Source organism: Asterias amurensis, chromosome 5, assembly GCF_032118995.1.
Source record: "Asterias amurensis chromosome 5, ASM3211899v1".
NCBI lineage: Eukaryota > Metazoa > Echinodermata > Asteroidea > Forcipulatida > Asteriidae > Asterias > Asterias amurensis.
In genome coordinates this window covers 21241360-21260194 of record NC_092652.1, presented here as the reverse complement: position 1 = coordinate 21260194, position 18835 = coordinate 21241360, and the positions used below count along the sequence as shown (strand labels likewise).

Below are 18835 nucleotides of genomic sequence, written 5' to 3'. Positions count from 1 at the left end.
GCTCACTGCTCTCGCGCGAACTGCTGGTTTCCCCGACTTCTACTCCCAGTTAAATGGGACCGTAGTCGTGAGAGCAGTAGCCTCGGGGGCCAGAATACCGCATGAAATGCGAGGAGAGTCGGAACGCTATCAACGCACATACATTTAACGACTTGTCCACAAGTCTAGTGAGGTAGGGGTTCTATAGACACCTTAGGTTGCCAGCATCTTTGTCATGTTTAGACACATTTTGACACATTGTAGACTGTTCCTTTCTCCCTTTTGGTGACTGCATTACTTCCGAGAAAGGTGCTAGCCGATTCAAAGAAAGTCCCGAAATCAGAATAAAATGGTGAGGAACCCAATGCCTGTTTTTAACCAAAAAGTTGTTCGGATAGCTTGGAGCTGTTGTTACCCAGAGGGACCATGTCAAAAGACACAGTTGTTAGAAGGGCTGTAAAAGCTCTAGAAGTGTTTTTACTTCATGACTGTGAATGTTCCAAAAATATCGTTTTATTTCCATCATTTATCTGTTCGAAAACTATTGAGCTTCCCCTTGCAATGTTCACCCTAGCACATTGTGAAAACTTAAATACAAACAAAAAAATAACAAAATAATGACAAACAAGCTGATCTCAAATACAACATGTTATATTTTTTTTTTTCAAAAACAAGAAAGTTTTATAAATAGGTATAAACAATATTAAATGAGCAATTTGTACATTTTTACAGTAATTATATCATTAATATGCACAAGAAAAAAACAAACAAAAACACAGCAGTTTGTAAAACAAACATAATGCTTAACATAAACTAGGTCAAACCAAAAGCCAGTTTCACAGAACTCTGACATTTCGTTTTGCCTTTTGGTAACCCCTTGAGTTATCCCAAAGACTCAGCACATGTCCTCGAGAAGCAAATCAGAGCAGTTTTATTTTTAAAACAACAGACATTTTTTCCACCACGCAGACATAAAATGTCTGAATTTAGATAAATGTCTGAGAAGTCACATCCCTGGTAGACACATATTTCTCACATATAAAACCATTTCATGATTACTCTTTGCGCTGAGGACCTCCTTATTGGTTCATTAAGCAACAATTTATTCTTAGCACCTCCATATGGAATCGGATGGTGGTTATGGTTTGTAAAACGCAAAACTGTCGCAACGTTGGGATTGGTTGCTTGAATCGAACTGAAGAAGTTTAGACAAAAGAACAAATGGAAAGCAGAGAATTGTAAATTTTGTCCTTTTATTTTTTTTTTAAATGCCATGATTGCTACAAAAACAAATTCTGAAAATTTCTGGAATCTGGGAAAGTTGTCCCTCACTGGATCAAAGTTGCCAGCTTGTTACATTTTATGCAAACGCTTTGTTTTGTAGTTGGTCAGCATTTTTTGAAAATGTTGACACTTAGTGCAAGTTAAAAGAAACTTTGGCTCTTGAGGATGTTAACTTTTAGAGAGTAGCCTCCCCGAGTTTTAAGTCTTTGCAACTATTTTGAGCGAGTGACTTTCAAATGTCTAAATAAAGTTATAGCGCTTAAGTTGATGTTCGGAAAGAGAAAAATACCATATGATGTAACAATCTGTGCACCTCATTAACAAGAATTAGACCATCTCTTGATTGAATCTTCTCATTTGAAAAAGGTTGACAATTTCAAATAATTTATGAGTGTCTTTCGTAAGATCTTGACAACACGGCCAAGAACAAACGTACACTTTGCAGAAATAACGAAAATTACTGACAACAGCAAGAATCACCTGGCAAAAAAAGAAAGAGTATCATTCTCAAATTTGTTAAATATTTAAAAATGTTAATACCACATTTTGTAGATGGTTGAGATGAGATACATGCAGTATGTACAGTCACAAGCAGATGTCTAACACTGAGAATGTCATCATTCTTTGGGCACTGAGGTGCGTTTTGGCAAACGTAACAAATAACTGTTTTTTATTATTATTACTGGTTTATTGTAAAAACATCTGCTTGTCGCAGTCCAGAGACTGAATTAAAATACAGATTTACTTTTTTTGTCATTGGTCCGTGATTAACTAATGGCCAATTCAATCGGAACAGTTATTGGTTACGACCGCAAAAACCGCACCCTCAGTACATAGACAAATCTGAACACTGTCAAGTTTTTCAGAATTTCTGAGATGGCATGTGCCAAAATGAACAATCTTAAGAACTCTTTTCTTGACTGAAATCATCAGATGTGAACTCTGCATGGTTGTTGGAAAATAACGTTACACAAAATGTTACCCAAAAACTTTATATCCATATTTAAGAAAAGTTCTTTGAGTTGGTTATACGTTTTTAAATAGATTACTGAAACTCTTAAAGCTTTTTTATGAGCACAAAAATGTTTTGAAATCACTCAAAAACAATTTGGCCCGTGTTCTGATCCAAACTTTATATCTACAAAGATTTACTTTTAGATTTGATTGTGTATTGCTAATGGTCGTCTCCACTCGAAAAAGCACACAGTCATGCATATTGGTTAAATTCTACTTCACCAATCATACATTAAATATCTGTGACGGCAGATCATTCCTTCACGTAGCTTGTTGAAAACTGCTGCATTTTTCAGTCGATTTCCCCCCCTTTCAAAAGTCCGATAACATCTGTATAAACCTGTACAGGGCCCTTTTATTTACATGCATAACAAGTTTCCATTTCCGACATACATACATAGCAAGCATTCCTCTGCAGTACCACATTGAACAGCTCCGACTCTGACAAGGCAAGAGTTTCTCCAGACTTTTTTCTTTCTTTTTTACAACTATCGTCAAAAGTTTTACTTCTGTTTTACTTCAGAGGAGTTCTGAATTTCCATCACCAACTTTAAAGTTCATTATCTTGTAAGCCATTCTCCAATCTCCAGAGATTTTCATCTTTGTCAGGTTTTCACTTCTAGTAATCCTGCTTTGAGAGAGTTTCACTTTAGTAATCCTGATTTGCGAGAGTTCCACTTCAGGCAATCCTGCTCTGCCAGATTTTCACTTCTAGTAATTCTTCTTTGCGAGATTTTCAGTTCAGGTAATCCAGTTCTGCAAGATTTTTACTTCTAGTTATCCAGTTCTGCGAGAATATCACTTTTAGTAATTCTTCTTTACAAGATTTTCACTTCAAGTAATCCAGTTCTGCGGGATTTTTACTTCTAGTAATTCTGCTTTGCGAGATTTTCAGTTCAGGTAATCCAGTTCTGCGAGAGTTTCACTTCTAGTATTCTTGCTTTGCGAGATTTTCATCTTAACCAGATTTTCACTTCTAGTATTCCTGCTTTGCAAGATTTTCACTTCGAGTAATCCAGCTGTGCAAGATTTACATATTTGAGAGTCCTTCCTCCATAATCAAGTTTGTTTTAAAAAGAAAATCACAGTTTTTTCTTGCATCACTGAAGACAATGTTTATCTTTGTCTTGAAAGGAGCACCATTCTTTGAAGAGAGGAGGCACACATTTTTTTACAACGACATCAATCCATGGTCATGGGTTCACATCTAGTCGAAGGCAGGAAGAACATCTTAGGTATTTGGCAGTGATAAGGGATCCGAGAGGTCACGGATAGGGAGGGGGAGAAAGGGAGGTGGAGGAAGGGAGGTTGGGGGAGGGGGGGGGTATCTATAAGGAGGTTTCATTGTGTGGGGGTCTGCTGGCCTGGTTCTCTTCCTCCAGTAATGCTATTCTTTGCTTCAGCATTCGGACCTGAGCAGAAAGAGAATGATAAACCAATAGATAATTATTCTTGCATTGCAGTTAATATTCTCTAAGGACGGGGTTCCAGGAACCCTCAGCGTGGAACCCTTCTTCCCCCCAATAAATATTTCAGTTCATCTGCACTTATGCTTCAAGGGTTGTCTGCACTGATGCAAGGAAATCCACTTCACTGTGACGGCCTTTCAGTGGATTTAATAGTCACATTTGTCAACAGGATAGATAGACAAATACATGTGGAAATCTCACCTGTGTGTCATGTCTCTCCACCATGGCCATCATCTGAGCTTCAAGTTTCTTAAGTCTGTTCTGATGTTTCTTTTTGGCTTTGTCGTAGGCAGTTACAAGGGCACTGAAACAACAACATGATAAAACATTACAATGCCATTTACAGATAATGTGGAGAATTGACATTGTTATTATCGTGCAACTCACAAGATCGACACAGAACAACTTCCACCAGGGGCAAGCTGCAACCTACTTCTGGAGCTGAAACAGTTTTACCCCCTTCACAGCCTGTAAGGATGTAGGCATGGGTATCATCCACTAGGAGCCTGCCGTCGATTTCACAAAACTCTTCCTAACTTAGGATTAATCTTATGACTTAGGACATGTCCCAACCCTGCACTGTAGCATGCAGACCTTAAGATTAATCCTAAGTTAGGACGAGTAACTCGTCCTAACTCGAGATAAGACTAGTCCTAACTCTTTGTGAAATCGATGGCTGGCTGGTAGAGCAGAATGTACTACCTTCCCACCTCTTTTGCCCAATCGAGATACAACATTTCTACACTGACACCAACATTTGTCCCTCAATAATTATTACCTATTGGCTCTCTTCAGGTCGGTGATGAACTCCGCTGACTGCTGGTGTCTCATCTCGGAGCTCTTCTGTAGCTTCTCAATGGTGGCCATCAGCTCGTGGATCTTAGATCTCAGCTTCTTCTCTCGTCTCAGCATCTCGGCCGTGTCTAGTGAGATGCTGGGATCGTCCAGCTGGCTCAGCTCAGCTAGCGTGATCATCGGCGTAGAGTTGGCCGATTGCTGTAGAGAAAGTGGTACATATCGTGAATAAGCATCAAAAATTGCATTGAAAGCTACTCTTCTGAAAATTTTACTTGGGATACATTTGGTACTTGCGCAACTACCTATCATTCTGAAAAATATTGTTATGCCCCATGGCCAAAGCAGTCACTTCTCAAGTGAGCCCTGCTGATTTCCACATTGCGCATATGTCTGTAAAGCTATAATTCTTGTGGGAAACAAATCACAAGTTTCTCTTCCATACAAAGACAAGAGGAATAAGCAAACCATTTTATAGAAACATTACAAAAAGTGTCAAAATTTGAACAACTTTTTCTGAAAATGAAGTTTCACAGGGATGGGATTGTAGGAAAATGAACAATTTAAAAAAATGTAACTACAACTTCCTCTTGGTATGGAAATGAAGCTTCCTAAATGTACAGAATGGAACATTTAAGAGGTTTACAGAATCTCTACCTCATTTCAAATAGATATCTGAAGGTCTCTGGCCATAACAAGAGCCAAGTCTTTTCATCTCTGTGAGGACAAGTTTACCTCTTTCAAGAAAATCTTAAGGCAGTGGAAAAAAATCCTGAAATCAGGAAAATCCTAACAAGTCGTATGTCTGGTTTCAAGATGGAAAACTATACGTCCGAATGAGTGTACTAAAGTAGGGGACAAAATAACAGTTTCAATAGAAATCATTGGTAATTTTAAAACCAAAACTAAGAGTAGTTTATGATATTGTTGCTGCTTTAATTTCTACAGTTCATGTATGTTTTTCTGCTATTTTTAATAACTGTGCAAATCGAGAAAGTAATTTTCATGCTAGGCATGATGAATTGAATTAAATTAAATTACTTGAAAAGGCAAACCAGGGCCCAATATAATAAAGTCTGTAAGCATAGAAACTTGCTAAGCACATAAAAACTGGTTACCAGCCAACATTCCATGAAGTTTACATTGTTGCAAATGGTGCCCCACTAATTGTTTTGCTCAGCAAATACATTTTCTAAGCAGTATTTTCTGCTTTAATAGCTTCATAAAACTGTGCCCTGATCTACAAAATTTCGCATCAGCGTCATACCTTCTGGCCCTTTGGTATCACCTTCTTATCCAGCACCTCCGACTTGAGATGATCAATCTGGGCCAGGTAAGCCATCTCCCTCGCATCCCTTGAGCTCATCTTCAGCTCAGCTGCTTTCTTCTCTTTCTCCAGGAGGTAGTACTGCGCCTTGAGCTCCGCCTTCTCCTCCTGGTAACAAGAAACAAAAAAAGGAGGATTGTTTTTTCAGGCGGTCAGGTTGCCGTATTGGTATCTTTTCTTCACCTTCCATATCTGGAACCCCGGTTTAAATCCCACTGGGGATACTGTGTCCCCATTTTCTGCTGAATTGCTCTTCAGCTTTAAGCTTAATAAGCAGCTCGATAAATGTGGCCCTCTAGAAAAAGACTAAATGGGCTCCTTAAAAATCAATTTGTAAACAATATGAGGCTGGAATGAGAAAATGGCCCGGTCCCCTTTTCATGGAAAGGCAATCCAAACTACAAGTGCATATAGTCATACAGGGAACCTGACAATAATGCATGATGCAGGTCTTTGCTATGTACATGTTGTACAATCAAAACTTTGGTTAAAAATTCTCAAACCGGAGTGCTCCTTTAAGCTGACCCCAATCACTCAGCGTAGAGCAGTCTCATGTTTCAACACACACACATGTGGCTCATACTAGGGCAGCTGCTTTCCAAATTGACTGTCTCTTTTTCGGTAATCTTTATTATTATTTTTTTTTTTCCAGGCTTAAGGAAATTCTGTATCGATTGACCACAAGCCGACTGACTGACTGACTGCACGTGAAATAACTGAGGGTCTTTGGAATCCGATGTGGCCAAGATTACCGGTCAGTTTGCCTCATTAGCAGTAAGTCGGGCATACTTGGAATTTTGAACACTAACTATTTTCCCTGGTAACGGGCACTTCTATGAGGAAAATGTTAGCTGTATTTGAACCTTGCAAAGGCCACAACAGCAAATGCGCAGGGCACCACGGCAATTGCTATGGGTGTTGTAATTACTCGAAATAATTGTTAGCACAAAAACTTACTTGGTAACGAGCTGTTGATAATATAAAACATTGTGAGAAACGGCTCCCTCTGAACTAACATAGTTTTTGAGAAAGAAGTAATTTCTCACTAAAATATTTGAAAGAAGTAATTTCTCACAAAAATATTTTAATTGTTTGTTTGTTTGTTTGTTTGTTTGTTTGTTTAGATGATCTTCCCATCAAGGGAACTCGGCAAACTCCCACAAGGGGATATAAACACCAAGCTGGCAACAACCAATCTCTCTCATACAAACATTGGTTTAACGTCTATGATTAGGAAATGCACAAATCAAGAAACTGTGATTCAGTTATTTATTCTAGTCATTGTGAAAATCAGAGGTTAGGTAGGGGATTCGAACTCACAACCTTGTGATTTCTGAGCAGAGGTCTCGCAACTTCAACGACCAATTGAGCTCAAATTTTCACAGGTTTGTTATTTTATGCATATGTTGAGATACACCAAGTGAGAAGACTGGTCTTTGACCAAAGGTGTCCAGTGCCTTTAATTCGAGGCCTGAAATATGTGTATGGAAATTTTTTGTGAGTTGGGCGGTACCTCAAACTCTTATATAAAAAAAAAATATAAAAAAATAAAAACTTACCTTGAGAGCGGCAATCTCCTGCATGAGTACAGCATTCTCCAGGTCCAGCCTCTGGCTATCCACACTGGACATGACCTCCTGGGACATCGGATCAATGTACACGCTCTCCAGCTCCATGACGGTCAACCGCACGGCTGACTTATCGTTCTTCAGCTGCTGGATGTAATCTTTCAGTCGTTGCTCGTCCTCCTTGCTGAACTCTGTGTCGCAGCTGCTCGCTGTTGAACTTGTCGTGCTGTTTAGGGCAGAAGGGGGAGGAGGGCGAAAAAGGTGTTTAACCAAACAGCGGAATGAAAGGTATCAAACAGTTACAGCAACATGCTCGCAACATATGCATAAAAACATCCAGACTATTCAAGTCAGCATTTTTAAATGTAAGGGCCTTGTCCAATTGCAGTGCATGCTTTTAGGATCAATTTCGGTAGCTCATGACTTATTTTTAAAACAGTGCCTTACAATTTCCAAGAAAAATATGTGAACATTCACAATCCGAATGCCTTTCCTCCAGTGAGATTGTCTGAAACTGGTTGAAAATTGTAAAATGCAAGGGGAATTTTATTGGCAACTAGTTGCAGCTGGCAAAACAGAAAAGAAAAAACATTCATGTTTAAATTTGTCTGTTTCTTTCCTTTGGTAGAGTTCTAGGATCTTACACTTGAGACGCTTTACAGACTCTCTGAATCACCATTGGATAACTGTGAGTGTTGTGCCAATATGGTTCCAAATTCATGTATCTCTTGAAAATTTACAGACAAAATGAAATCTATGGGGAAAAAAATCATGACAAACCACACATCTGCAACTTAAGGTTTTTAATCCATACCTAGTATGACTGTGAGAAGACACATCCTCCCAGGGTTGTAGCGTACACCCTGGTACATGACACACCATCGTACCACAGCTTCTATCCAGCCTCTGCAGCAGGGCCTTGGCCATGTTCTCAGCTGACTTCCGGTTCTCATGGACCCTTTTTAATACCATCGTCGTCTCTTCCGTGTCTTCACCTGAACCTTCTGAACTCTCTCCTGGAGGTAAAACAACAAGTAAAAAACAAAAGTGTTGTATTTAATTGTACGGTGTTTGTGCAATTTCAAAATTACTTTTGAGTAGAAATGACTGCTTACGACTTTAGCCTTTTTCACACCACTCCAGGACCCGGGTTGCCCTGGTGAATACCGGCCAGCCTTTTCACACTATGATCACTTAACCACTGGTCTGCCCCTAGTCCGCCCGGCAAGGGCATACTTCGGGGAATAGCCACCCCTACTCTGAAATAGGGGTAAGCGGTAAAACATTTGAGAATTCTTGAAATGTGTCGCTGGAACCCCCTGGAATAGGGACCTAGGCAGGGAAAAGTGTGCTGGGGTAACCGTGGGATAAAACAAACTCCTGGGTCCTCCCCTGGGCTGCATTCACCGGGGATAAGAAATAAAGTGTGAAAAGGGTTTTCTTGTGCTAGCAAAAATATCAAAACTCTTCTTCTTACCAGTCCCGATTCCTCCCACGCCTGCCGCCCTGCAGTTGGCCAGCACCACCTGCTGTTCTGTCTCGCACAGCATCAGCAGCACCTCGTACGCCTCCACCGTCTGGTCGCAGTAGTTGACCGCCAGCTGCAACGCCGTGTTGTTGCTCTCATACTTTCCAACGAGCATTGTAAGCCGGTCAGCGCTGCACTTGCTCTCCTCCAACGACAGCTGCAGGAGGTCGTTCTGCGACCTGAGGTGCTCGATCTTGCTGTTGAGACGTTCCATCTCCACCTCGATGTCCCGGGCTTTGTTCTCCGGGATGGACAGACCGTGGGAGCTCATGGCCTGTAGGATCTCCTGCACGCTGGAGCATTCTTGTAATGACTGGGCGAGGTGCTCGGCGACTTTGGGACTGGCTACCTGTGGACGAAAATAAGAACTGTTTGTAAAACTTTTATTTTTACAAATTTCAATCTTGGGTGGCTTGCCATCATGAAAATTATCTCATAGGCACTAAAAAGAACAAGTCGTCGGCTCAGTTCTTCAAGGTCATTATGGCAATTTCCTACTCGTAAATTCAGTGTCTTGCTATTAGACACACATTTCAAGACTGGGACTCGAACCCATACTCTGCTGGTCAGAAACAGCAACAACTCACGACACTTTAGTCAAAGCTGCGCAGTTAGACGCAGACCATTAAATCTTTACATGTATTTTGACTCCCAAAATGGCAGATCATGGGCAGACTATGGCTGCAAGATGATATTGCAATGGGTCAATGGGGGCATTATACATTGCTAGGCGGCAGCAGACTTGCTAGTCAAATCTGTAGTTCTCGTTAATGTGAGCATGCCTTGAAGGACGTAAATGATGGAAATCTACCTGTTCAGTCTGATGCCACCTAACATTTCAAAATCTCTTATTTGTCAGATGAAGTGATTTTGCGACTTTTCAATTTTTCTACTTTTACATCCAAAACCAAAAACACTCACCCCTATACTACTGAGGTCCGACGCCGTCAGCCCCCTCTCGGATCCTGACCTGGATGAATTGTCCGACGACCTGGAAGGCTTTAACCTCACCCGCTCGGCGACCTTCGCCACCGGCATGCCCCCTCTCCTCTCACTCCCATACACACTCAGTTCCCCCGTGCTCGGGTTGATGCCGTTGGGTACGACTGTGGATGGGGTAGGGGTGGCGCGGTAACCCGGGGAGCTGAGCTGTTCGGACGATGACGACATGTAACCTTGCTGGTGCTGTTGCTGTTTGAGATTGCTGGCAGCAGCTCCTGAGAGTTGTTGTTGTTGACTGCTGCGGGACTGGTAGTCTCTTACCTTTGGGTTATTAAGGAAAGACAGGTAGTTATTGTAAAGCTAATCAACTTGGTGTTTTTTTTATGTCAGAGCTACTAATACTTGCATCTTGCAAACAGGGAAATTTTGTGCACAAGAATCAGGGAGATATTTAGGATTACATTCAACATAACAAGGGAAAAGTTTCCATACTCTTTGCATATACTTTGAAATTTGTTAATCAGAACATGGAAAGATTGTTATATTCTCAGGGACCTTTCTGCAGAACCAGGGAAAGTGGCAGCTTTGTGATGTCACAGACACAACACGGCTGAATTCACAAACACTAATATCCATCTTAAGATGAGTTATCAATAGTGCCAAAGTGATTTTATATTGTGACATCACAATCTGCCCAGCAATTGAGACAGATTCAAATCTTAAGATAAATCTTAGCTCATTAGTGAAGTCAAGTCTAGGGGCCAGTTTCTCAGAGCTGCTTGAGTAGCGAATATTGCTTAATAGAAATTGTGAGCTAAACAGCTCTACGAAATTGTGCCCAGGTCTCTCCAACAAGACTGCTCACCCTTTTCCTCAGTTTATCCCTCTCGTCTCTGATGGCAATAAGATTGGCTTTAATCTTCTGCAGCTCGTCATCCTTCATGGACAGCGTCGTGTTGAGATTCTCGTTCTCGTCCTGTAGGACACCGATCTCCTGCTCCAGGCTGCTGCGCCGCCTGGTGTCGTGGCTACGGTTTTGGAAGCCATTCGGGGTGGAGTGGTCGGTGGACGTCGTCGAGTCAAAATGCAAGCCTTCAACCTCTTTGACGACCTTTAAGATTAGATGAATTAAAGGCGGTTGAAACTTGAAGTAAGTATGTAGCGATTTAAGTTTCGTGGTTGGAAATTTGGTTTCCTTTGTTTCATCCTTGGTTTCATTATAACTGTTTCCCATTTAGAGACCATTCATTTCTGTATAATCGTCACAAAATGTCCAAACATTGATAATTTATTGCACTTTGCACTGTCGAAACACTAAAGGAATTAAAAGATACATCCTAAAAATAGAACAAAGACTGAGAAATTCAAAACAAATACAAGTTGTTCTTTTCTGTGATCAAATTTTGTCAGTAAAATTTCAACAGAAATAGCATGGAACAGAAATTAGGTTTTGTGTTTAGAAATTGGGATACTATGTAGAAAAACATGGCTACATTTCATATCCGGACCTTTACCTTGACCTCTTCAAGTTAATGGAAGTAGGTCAATGATGGGCATTAGAGTGTGTGCACCTATGCAGGTTGTCCCTCATGTGCTCTCCCAATTCACTTCTTTGTAAAGCGCTTAGAGAATTAAGTGTTAATTATTAGGCGCTATATAAATCGTAAGTTGTTATATTAAGTTATTATATTATTATAAACCTTGCGGTCGCTATGAACGGCCGCTATGGGCATTTTGGTAAAAGCTGCTTGTGTCCGCTATGGTCTGTGAATAGTAATAGTAAGGGGGAACCCTGCATTTACCTCCAGTGATCTCTGTTCCACTTGATGTGAGGCACTGGTCAGTTGCTGCACGGCGTGATCGGCCGAGTCGATGTGCTGTCTGTAGTTATCATTACCCTTCCTCTCCTCCACAGCACACTCTAGCTCCCCTACTACCCTGGACAGCTCCGCTGATAAATCATTGCACTGATCTGTAAGAAAAGAAAAATAGAAATGCCCAAATTAGTTAGTGGCCTGATGTTTTGACCCTTGCAGAGTCTTTCTTGAAAGCCAAGGGAAAATATAGTGTGTTTTTTTTTTGGTTTGGGTTTTTTTTTTTTTTTTTTTTTTTTTTTTAATTTAATTTAATCTAATTTATTCTGGTTGTTGGGGCAATAGCTCACAGGAAAGCGAACTTAATCACTGTACTAGTCAAGAAGCTGACGGAGAGAAGAAACCAAGGAAGGACATTTAAAGTTTTTTAGATGTGGGGAGGAAAATCCCAGAGAATTGTTCCTGGGAAAAACCCCCACTCATTCAGATGGAGACTGACACCCCAGTCCATGTAGTTGGGTAAAATATGAGAGTTAATAAATGACGCTAATGTCTAACTTAAGTACAACTCGAGAACCGTACAAGGGAATCATTACAGGTTATCCAAACTGCCGTTTTCAGAGTTAATTTGCTGCCATTAAATACGTTCAACAAATAAGCTTTGAAATGCTGTTTATTACCTTGGTGGGTAATTTTTCATTCTTGAACGTAGAGTTTATTCACTTGGTCTGTGTACGTTCACAGTGTAATATCCAATGAATATTTATGAAACCTACTTGCATACTTGGCTTATTTCAATCTAGCCTTTTTTTATTAATATTGATCACAGAATGGGTTTAGTCGAACAGGACATGGGCCACATACTGAGTGAAAGCCAAGCACATTCAAGCTACGAAATTCCACATCTCACAACAGACTTAAATACTTTGTTATGGTCTGGGTCATACAAAGAAATCCATTGATCCTCACAAGACAAAAATGGTCTTCTTAATACTGGGGAAAGAAAACATAGTCTGCCTAGCAAGAACTTAAAACAGCTAAGCATAGCTTGCCTTTTGGTTAACCATGATGGCATGATGTCTGTGGATGTTTGAAAAGGTTGTGTCTCAGCGATCAATTTATCACTTCCTGAAAAAATGGATGCGATTCACCAAAAGAAGTCCACACAATATAGGGACTTAAAAAACACTATGTGGACTTACACACAGTGTTATTTACAGTGTTGAAGAATAGGATTTCCTTTGAACAAAGGAATGTACACACAGTGACTGCAACACGGAGCTGGGAGAGTTCAAATCACACCCTGCGTGCAAATCATACAACAGACTATGGCCAAAAATTAAATGACATCAATCGTTGTAGTTTTATCTATCAATGTTGTCCTCCTGAAGACAATCAGGGCCCAATTTCATAAAGCCTGTAAGCACGAAAATTTGATTAGCATGAAATTTCTTCCTTGATAAAAACAGGATTACCAACCAAATTTCTTTGTGATTTTTAGGATAAGCAAACAACAGCTGAATACCATGTAACAAGCAATATGGAACAAATGTAAATTTGGTTGGTAATCCTGTTTTTATCAAGTAAGAAATTTCATGCTAAGCAAATTTTCATGCTTACAGGCTTTATGAAATTGGGGCCAGAGCATACTGATCGAACATTTCTCAAAAGAGGTTTTCAAATGGTGTTACCGCAAACCTCACCTACAATCGTTTAACCCACACAATGTCAACGAACCCTAAACAAGACACCCACCAGTGAGATGGATATAACCTTAAGTCTCTCTCCATTCTCCCAACAGCCTTCAACACGATCACTTGTCAGTTTCTAATGTTGTAATCCAAGATGGCCAACGCTAACAACGAGTGAGATCCGAGGGAGCTCGTGGGTGGATAGAGTTTTAAGAGTTTTCAGGAATAAACCATCCTTCATTATGCAGCAAAAAGGCCAGAGCTCTGAGTATAGAGGCTCACTGGCTGGTGTTGTTCAAGCAGAGAGCTTTTAATAATTAAGACATGGGAACAACTTTGATTACATGTGTGGGGTCGGAGAGAAATTTTCAACACTTCTGAAACAAACACGGACAGTGATTTCTAGGCTACATGTAGGAATGACTGGCACAAGCAAGTCAATACAATAACAACAGACCCAGGGAACTTTTTTTTGTAGCAACTGATACATTTTGCGTAAAACTTTACTGATCTATAAAAGAGGAATCTTTCACTGTCACCAGATCTTTTCAGGGACCAAACTGCTACGAAGAAAAGGTTATATTACTAGCTCTACTGTCAGAATTGACATTTAAAAAAGTCCAAGGAACTTTCTGCAGAATCAGGGAGAGTAACCAGCTCTGTCATTAAGACCATCAACAAAATGACCAAACAAGCCTAGAACAGACTTAAAAACAAATTGAAGAACTTTTGGCTCCCTCAAACATTGTTTTACTGTGTGAGGGAAAGAAGACTGCGCACTTCAACTTTTAAATACTAAGTTTTGCACAGTTTATTTACCGAAGCCGCACCTCCCTTTAAAGGAACACGTTGCCTTGGTTCGGTCGAGTTGGTCTTTGAAAAGTGTTCTGTAACCGTTTTTTATAAAATCGGTATGGTTACAAAGTTGTTGTAAAAGTAGAATACAATGATCTACACAAATATGCCTCGAAATTGCGTGGTTTTCGTTTTACCTCATTGACAAACACGGTCCACCATTTATAATTATGGGAGTCAAAAATTTGACTCCCATAAATGGCCGACCGTGTTAGTTCGCGACGTACAATGAAAACCGTGCAATTTTGAATGATACTTGTGTGGATCATTATATTCTACTTTTAAAACATCTTTCTAACCCTATACATTTTATAACAAACGGTTACAAACGCTTTTCAAAGACCAACTCGACCTATCCAAGGCAACCTGTTCCTTTAACTATTCTCTAAACAAATCCTCCCTAACTACTACTTCTTTGGTTGCCTCCATGGCCATTGCAGAGAGGCCAAATGAAAGAGAAACGTTGTTCACTTCCAATCAGCGTAACCTAATCTTGTATTTCAATTAGACATTCTTGGCTGGATGTTCTTCGTGCCATGGCCATTATGGATTTATCAGGGTCTTTTTTTATATTTTAAATAATATTTTATTGACGTGTGTAACATGGAATGGACACAGACACAGCTGTTTCTACGCTTTTGGTGGAGCTTAAAATACAGAGAGATGTTGTGGCTACGATTAAATTTAATGAGTAGGATAAGCTTCAAGTCACACTTTGAGTCTTATCACGGATGTATTAGAAATAGCCCTCCATGCTATGTCATGTTTTATAACTAGCCTGATTGTGGGGGCCATCAGAAGGTAAGGCCAAACAAAATAAATACCAGTTGATTGTCCTCGCCCGAATCCTTTTTGGGGGCCGCATCCCTTTTTTTTTTTTTTAACTAAAAACACCTTTTTTATTTTTTTATTTTTATTTTTAAATCCATCTTTTCAAAAGGACTGTCCTAGGAGCTTTTCCCGAATATAACGTGATGCTCTCGAACACTTTTAACTGTATGTTTCATAAAACAATACTAGTAAATGCCTACCAGCAGATCTTTTTAGTGTTATCCGACCCTGTTAGTGTTAGTGTTAACACAGGTATAAAATAGGTATAAAATAAGTTTGCGGTTGATTCAAACTGAAGCATTGGTGCCTGTTTGATTTGAAATACTAAGCAGCCATCTTGAAAAAAAAATAGTAAATAAGAAATAGTAAGGCCCTCATCCTCCTCTTTTTTGAAATATCTGGACGATCAACTGGCATTTTTTTATATTTGGCCTAATGATACATTTGCGGTATTATTTGCTTGAATTTTACACTGGCCTACAGGCCCGGTGATTTCAGCATCGGCCCAGTATTAAACTCATGACTGGTAAAAGTCCAACGATTCTTGTATTTGTCGTCATGGTTCCCTTTCAGTCGTAAATACGTTGGTTATTGAAAAAGAAACTTGCCCATATACAAACGAGATAAATCTCACACTCACAGCTCAATGGAGGACAGAATACAATCTTCTACTTTGCAGAGATGACTCGTTGTTTTATGTTCTTGATAAGAGAGAAAGGGGTTCAACTAAAGAAATGTGTTCTGCTGTTGTTATTTTTTTAACAAAAGTTTTGCATTTATGGTCATTAAAATTATTATGATACAAGATTTCTCACATGTCCAGTGAAATTTCATGCACATCAGGAAATTCCTTGGAATGTACATGGTCACGCTTTTTGTCAAAAAGGTGACATGCTTTATCAAACAGCTGGATGAACAAAAAGACTAATTTACTGAACAAGGTACAAATTTGTTCTTCTGGATTTTGTTTTGTTTTGTTGTTTTTTGGGGGGATTATTTTCTAAGATTGTGCGAAGTAAAAATGATGAGATGAAAACACAATTTTTTTGATAACATTTACGGTTGGGTTAATGATTTTTATTTACTGGACATTTATGTTTCTGACCCGTATATCTAACCTTTTCAGAAATGATATCATATAAACCACAAGGGAAACTGACTAGGTAAATTTGTAAAGGATTTTTGGGGTTGAACAAAGAATTGATTAGAGTGGGATTCGAACCAACGACCTCCGGATTAACGTGCCGGCGCTCTACCAACTGAGCTATCTAGCCCTATATTGGCGGTGTCCCTATTTTGTCAATATCTTTGTTGGGGGGTGCCAGTCAGAAGCCATACAACCGTTAACTGCCGTGTAGCCAGGGATCACACCCAAATTAAGATACAACCTGGGAAGCGGCAGCTAGGGGATCACCTTAAGGGGATGCAACTTTTTGTTTCAGATATCAATATAAACCACAAGGGAAACTGACTAGGTAAATTTGTAAAGGATTTTGGGGGTTGAACAAAGAATTGATTAGAGTGGGATTCGAACCAACGACCTCCGGATTCACGTGCCAAAAATCCTTTTCAGAAATGGTTACAAGTTGGCTGCAGGATTGGGCAAGCTAGCCATGGTGTTATTGCTCCATGGTTACACCATAGCCTACCCACTCACTAATTGTGTAGACCCATAGAGCAAGGACCCTACATGGGGGTAATTAAGGCATCTACAACCACATCACCAGCTAAATGAAAAGACAACAACAAGATTGCCAGCTAAACAGACAAGATGATAAGCAATCCAATTTGTGAACAACTGTGACCCATCAATCTGAATTGACATTATTGATATGGCGACTACATGTAGCTAGTAAGAAGTGTTTGGAAAGAAAGAGGGACTGGACACACCATCATATTTCTTCTTGGGAAAAGAGAAGGAAAATTTTGTTGAGTACAAGGGCCGACTTACATGTACACATGGTGAAGGCTTTTAAAAGTCTAGTGGGAACGCAAAGGGCGATCAGACCCCGCAATTTGCTAGCGAAACAGTGTTCTTTTGAACCCACTTCCGTTCCCAAAAAGGGGGATCAATGCGCGATCATACTCAAATGGGAACGTGACCGCAATTTCATGACTGCAACTAATCTTGTTGCGGGATCCTATCTCGCAATTGTGGATCCAGTGGGAATGCAGTCTCAGTCAACGTGGTGACTAAGTTAACCTCAAAATGGTCAAACGGAGTAGCTGCTGGGTTGGTTAAAAGCATAGAGGTACACACACGCTTTTGTCTGTCGTTGTTATATTATTCCCTTTTCTAAAGATTCACAATGTGAGGACCCAGTTTTTCATCCTGAGGACCTTTGTTCAATTGTGTTTAAGTCCCCCTTATCTCTGTGCATGTCTACCCACCATGGAGAAACAATTGCACTCAATGGGCAGCAGACCCACATGGGTAATTACACGTAAGAGGTGCTTCAGGACATCATCAGCTAATGACAAGACAGCAACAAGATTGCCTGCTATAATAGACAAGATGATAAAGCAATCCAATTTGTGAGCAACTGTGACCGATCAATCCAAAGCTGGCCTTAGTGAGATGGCACCTAGGCATAAGTAGGTCAAAATCCTTACTCAATGGTTGTATGGGGGTGAGGGGGAAGCTAGGACACCAGACCACAGCTTTATATGAGGTAAAAACAACAACCTTGGACAACATCATTGGACACGCTGAGGCAGCCTGGTGGAGTGAGGTCCAGGAGTTAAATGACCAGGAGGTTGCACCACTCTGACCAGAGCTGACTGGTATCTGACAGATGATGGACAGACTGACAGACATGATGGATTCCCTTGATTAAGTCCTTCAATCTGTCAAGAAATAAGGAGCCACAGGACAGGGAGAGGAAGCGTGTCCACTGCCCAATTTCATAGAGCTGCTTAAGCACAAAAAGCAGCTAAGCACAACAAAGTTATGCTTACCAGAACATGGTTACCAGCCAAAATAACATGTCACATGTACAATGTTTGACTGGTATCCTGCTCATTTCTGCTAAGCCATTTCTTCTAAGCCAAGGATTGAAGGAGGGGGGGGGGGGGCGACCCTGAGTGGTTGTCTCCATGGTCTAATTACCCCAGTGGTCTATACTCTCCATGGGAAATGGACAGTGTGTACAGACAGATTTATTTGAATGAAAGGAATGCCAGCACCTCAAGACTAAGGCATGATTTGTCTTTACTTGACTTATTGGCAGATAAGACATCAACAACATGAGGCTGCTTTTGTAAACAGAAAGGCACACTTCATATTTTGCCACTAGAAACAAGGCATGCAAAGTTGCAAACTGTAGTTCTACAGTTTGTAAAATAAGAAAAAAGAAAGAAAAAGGGGGGGGGAAAGAAAAAAAAGGGGGGAAAAAGAAAAGTGCCAGACACATCATGACTTTGAACATGTTTTTCAATTTTCAATGGCATAGCTGAGAAACAAAAAAAACAAAGAAAATCAGATGATCAGCTGAAAAGTTGCATACCTAAGAAACCTGAAAGGTAATTAAAACTGAAAATAGAAGTCAAACACTTTGACAGACAGAAAACCACACAAACTGTTTGCTGAGCATCAATAATTCTTTTCCTGTTCTTAGAAAAATGGGGGGAGACAAACACAGAATTCTTGACACAGCCAAACCCTTTCTCGACATCCATATAGAAATAACTATGGGTGTCGATTAATAACTGCAAGGCATTCTAAGCTAAAATTCAAAC

The 18835-nt window shown here is 40.1% G+C and overlaps 1 protein-coding gene across 5 annotated transcripts in view; it reads right to left on the bottom strand.

Moving 5' to 3' along the window:
* Nucleotides 1–609: 609 nt before the first annotated feature.
* The window catches only part of LOC139937043 (colorectal mutant cancer protein-like), a 114837-nt gene continuing 96611 nt past the window's right edge, over nucleotides 610–18835 (bottom strand). For all 5 annotated transcript variants that reach the window (XM_071932005.1, XM_071932009.1, XM_071932006.1 and 2 more), the window contains 10 exons: nucleotides 11709–11878; nucleotides 10772–11017; nucleotides 9886–10227; nucleotides 8914–9313; nucleotides 8251–8452; nucleotides 7428–7662; nucleotides 5809–5976; nucleotides 4525–4742; nucleotides 3948–4050; nucleotides 610–3689 (listed from right to left, as the gene is read on the bottom strand). In XM_071932005.1, the coding sequence (XP_071788106.1) occupies nucleotides 3606–3689; nucleotides 3948–4050; nucleotides 4525–4742; nucleotides 5809–5976; nucleotides 7428–7662; nucleotides 8251–8452; nucleotides 8914–9313; nucleotides 9886–10227; nucleotides 10772–11017; nucleotides 11709–11878 (2168 nt within the window). In that variant the 3' untranslated portion in view covers nucleotides 610–3605. The remainder of the gene's footprint in view (nucleotides 3690–3947; nucleotides 4051–4524; nucleotides 4743–5808; nucleotides 5977–7427; nucleotides 7663–8250; nucleotides 8453–8913; nucleotides 9314–9885; nucleotides 10228–10771; nucleotides 11018–11708; nucleotides 11879–18835) is intronic.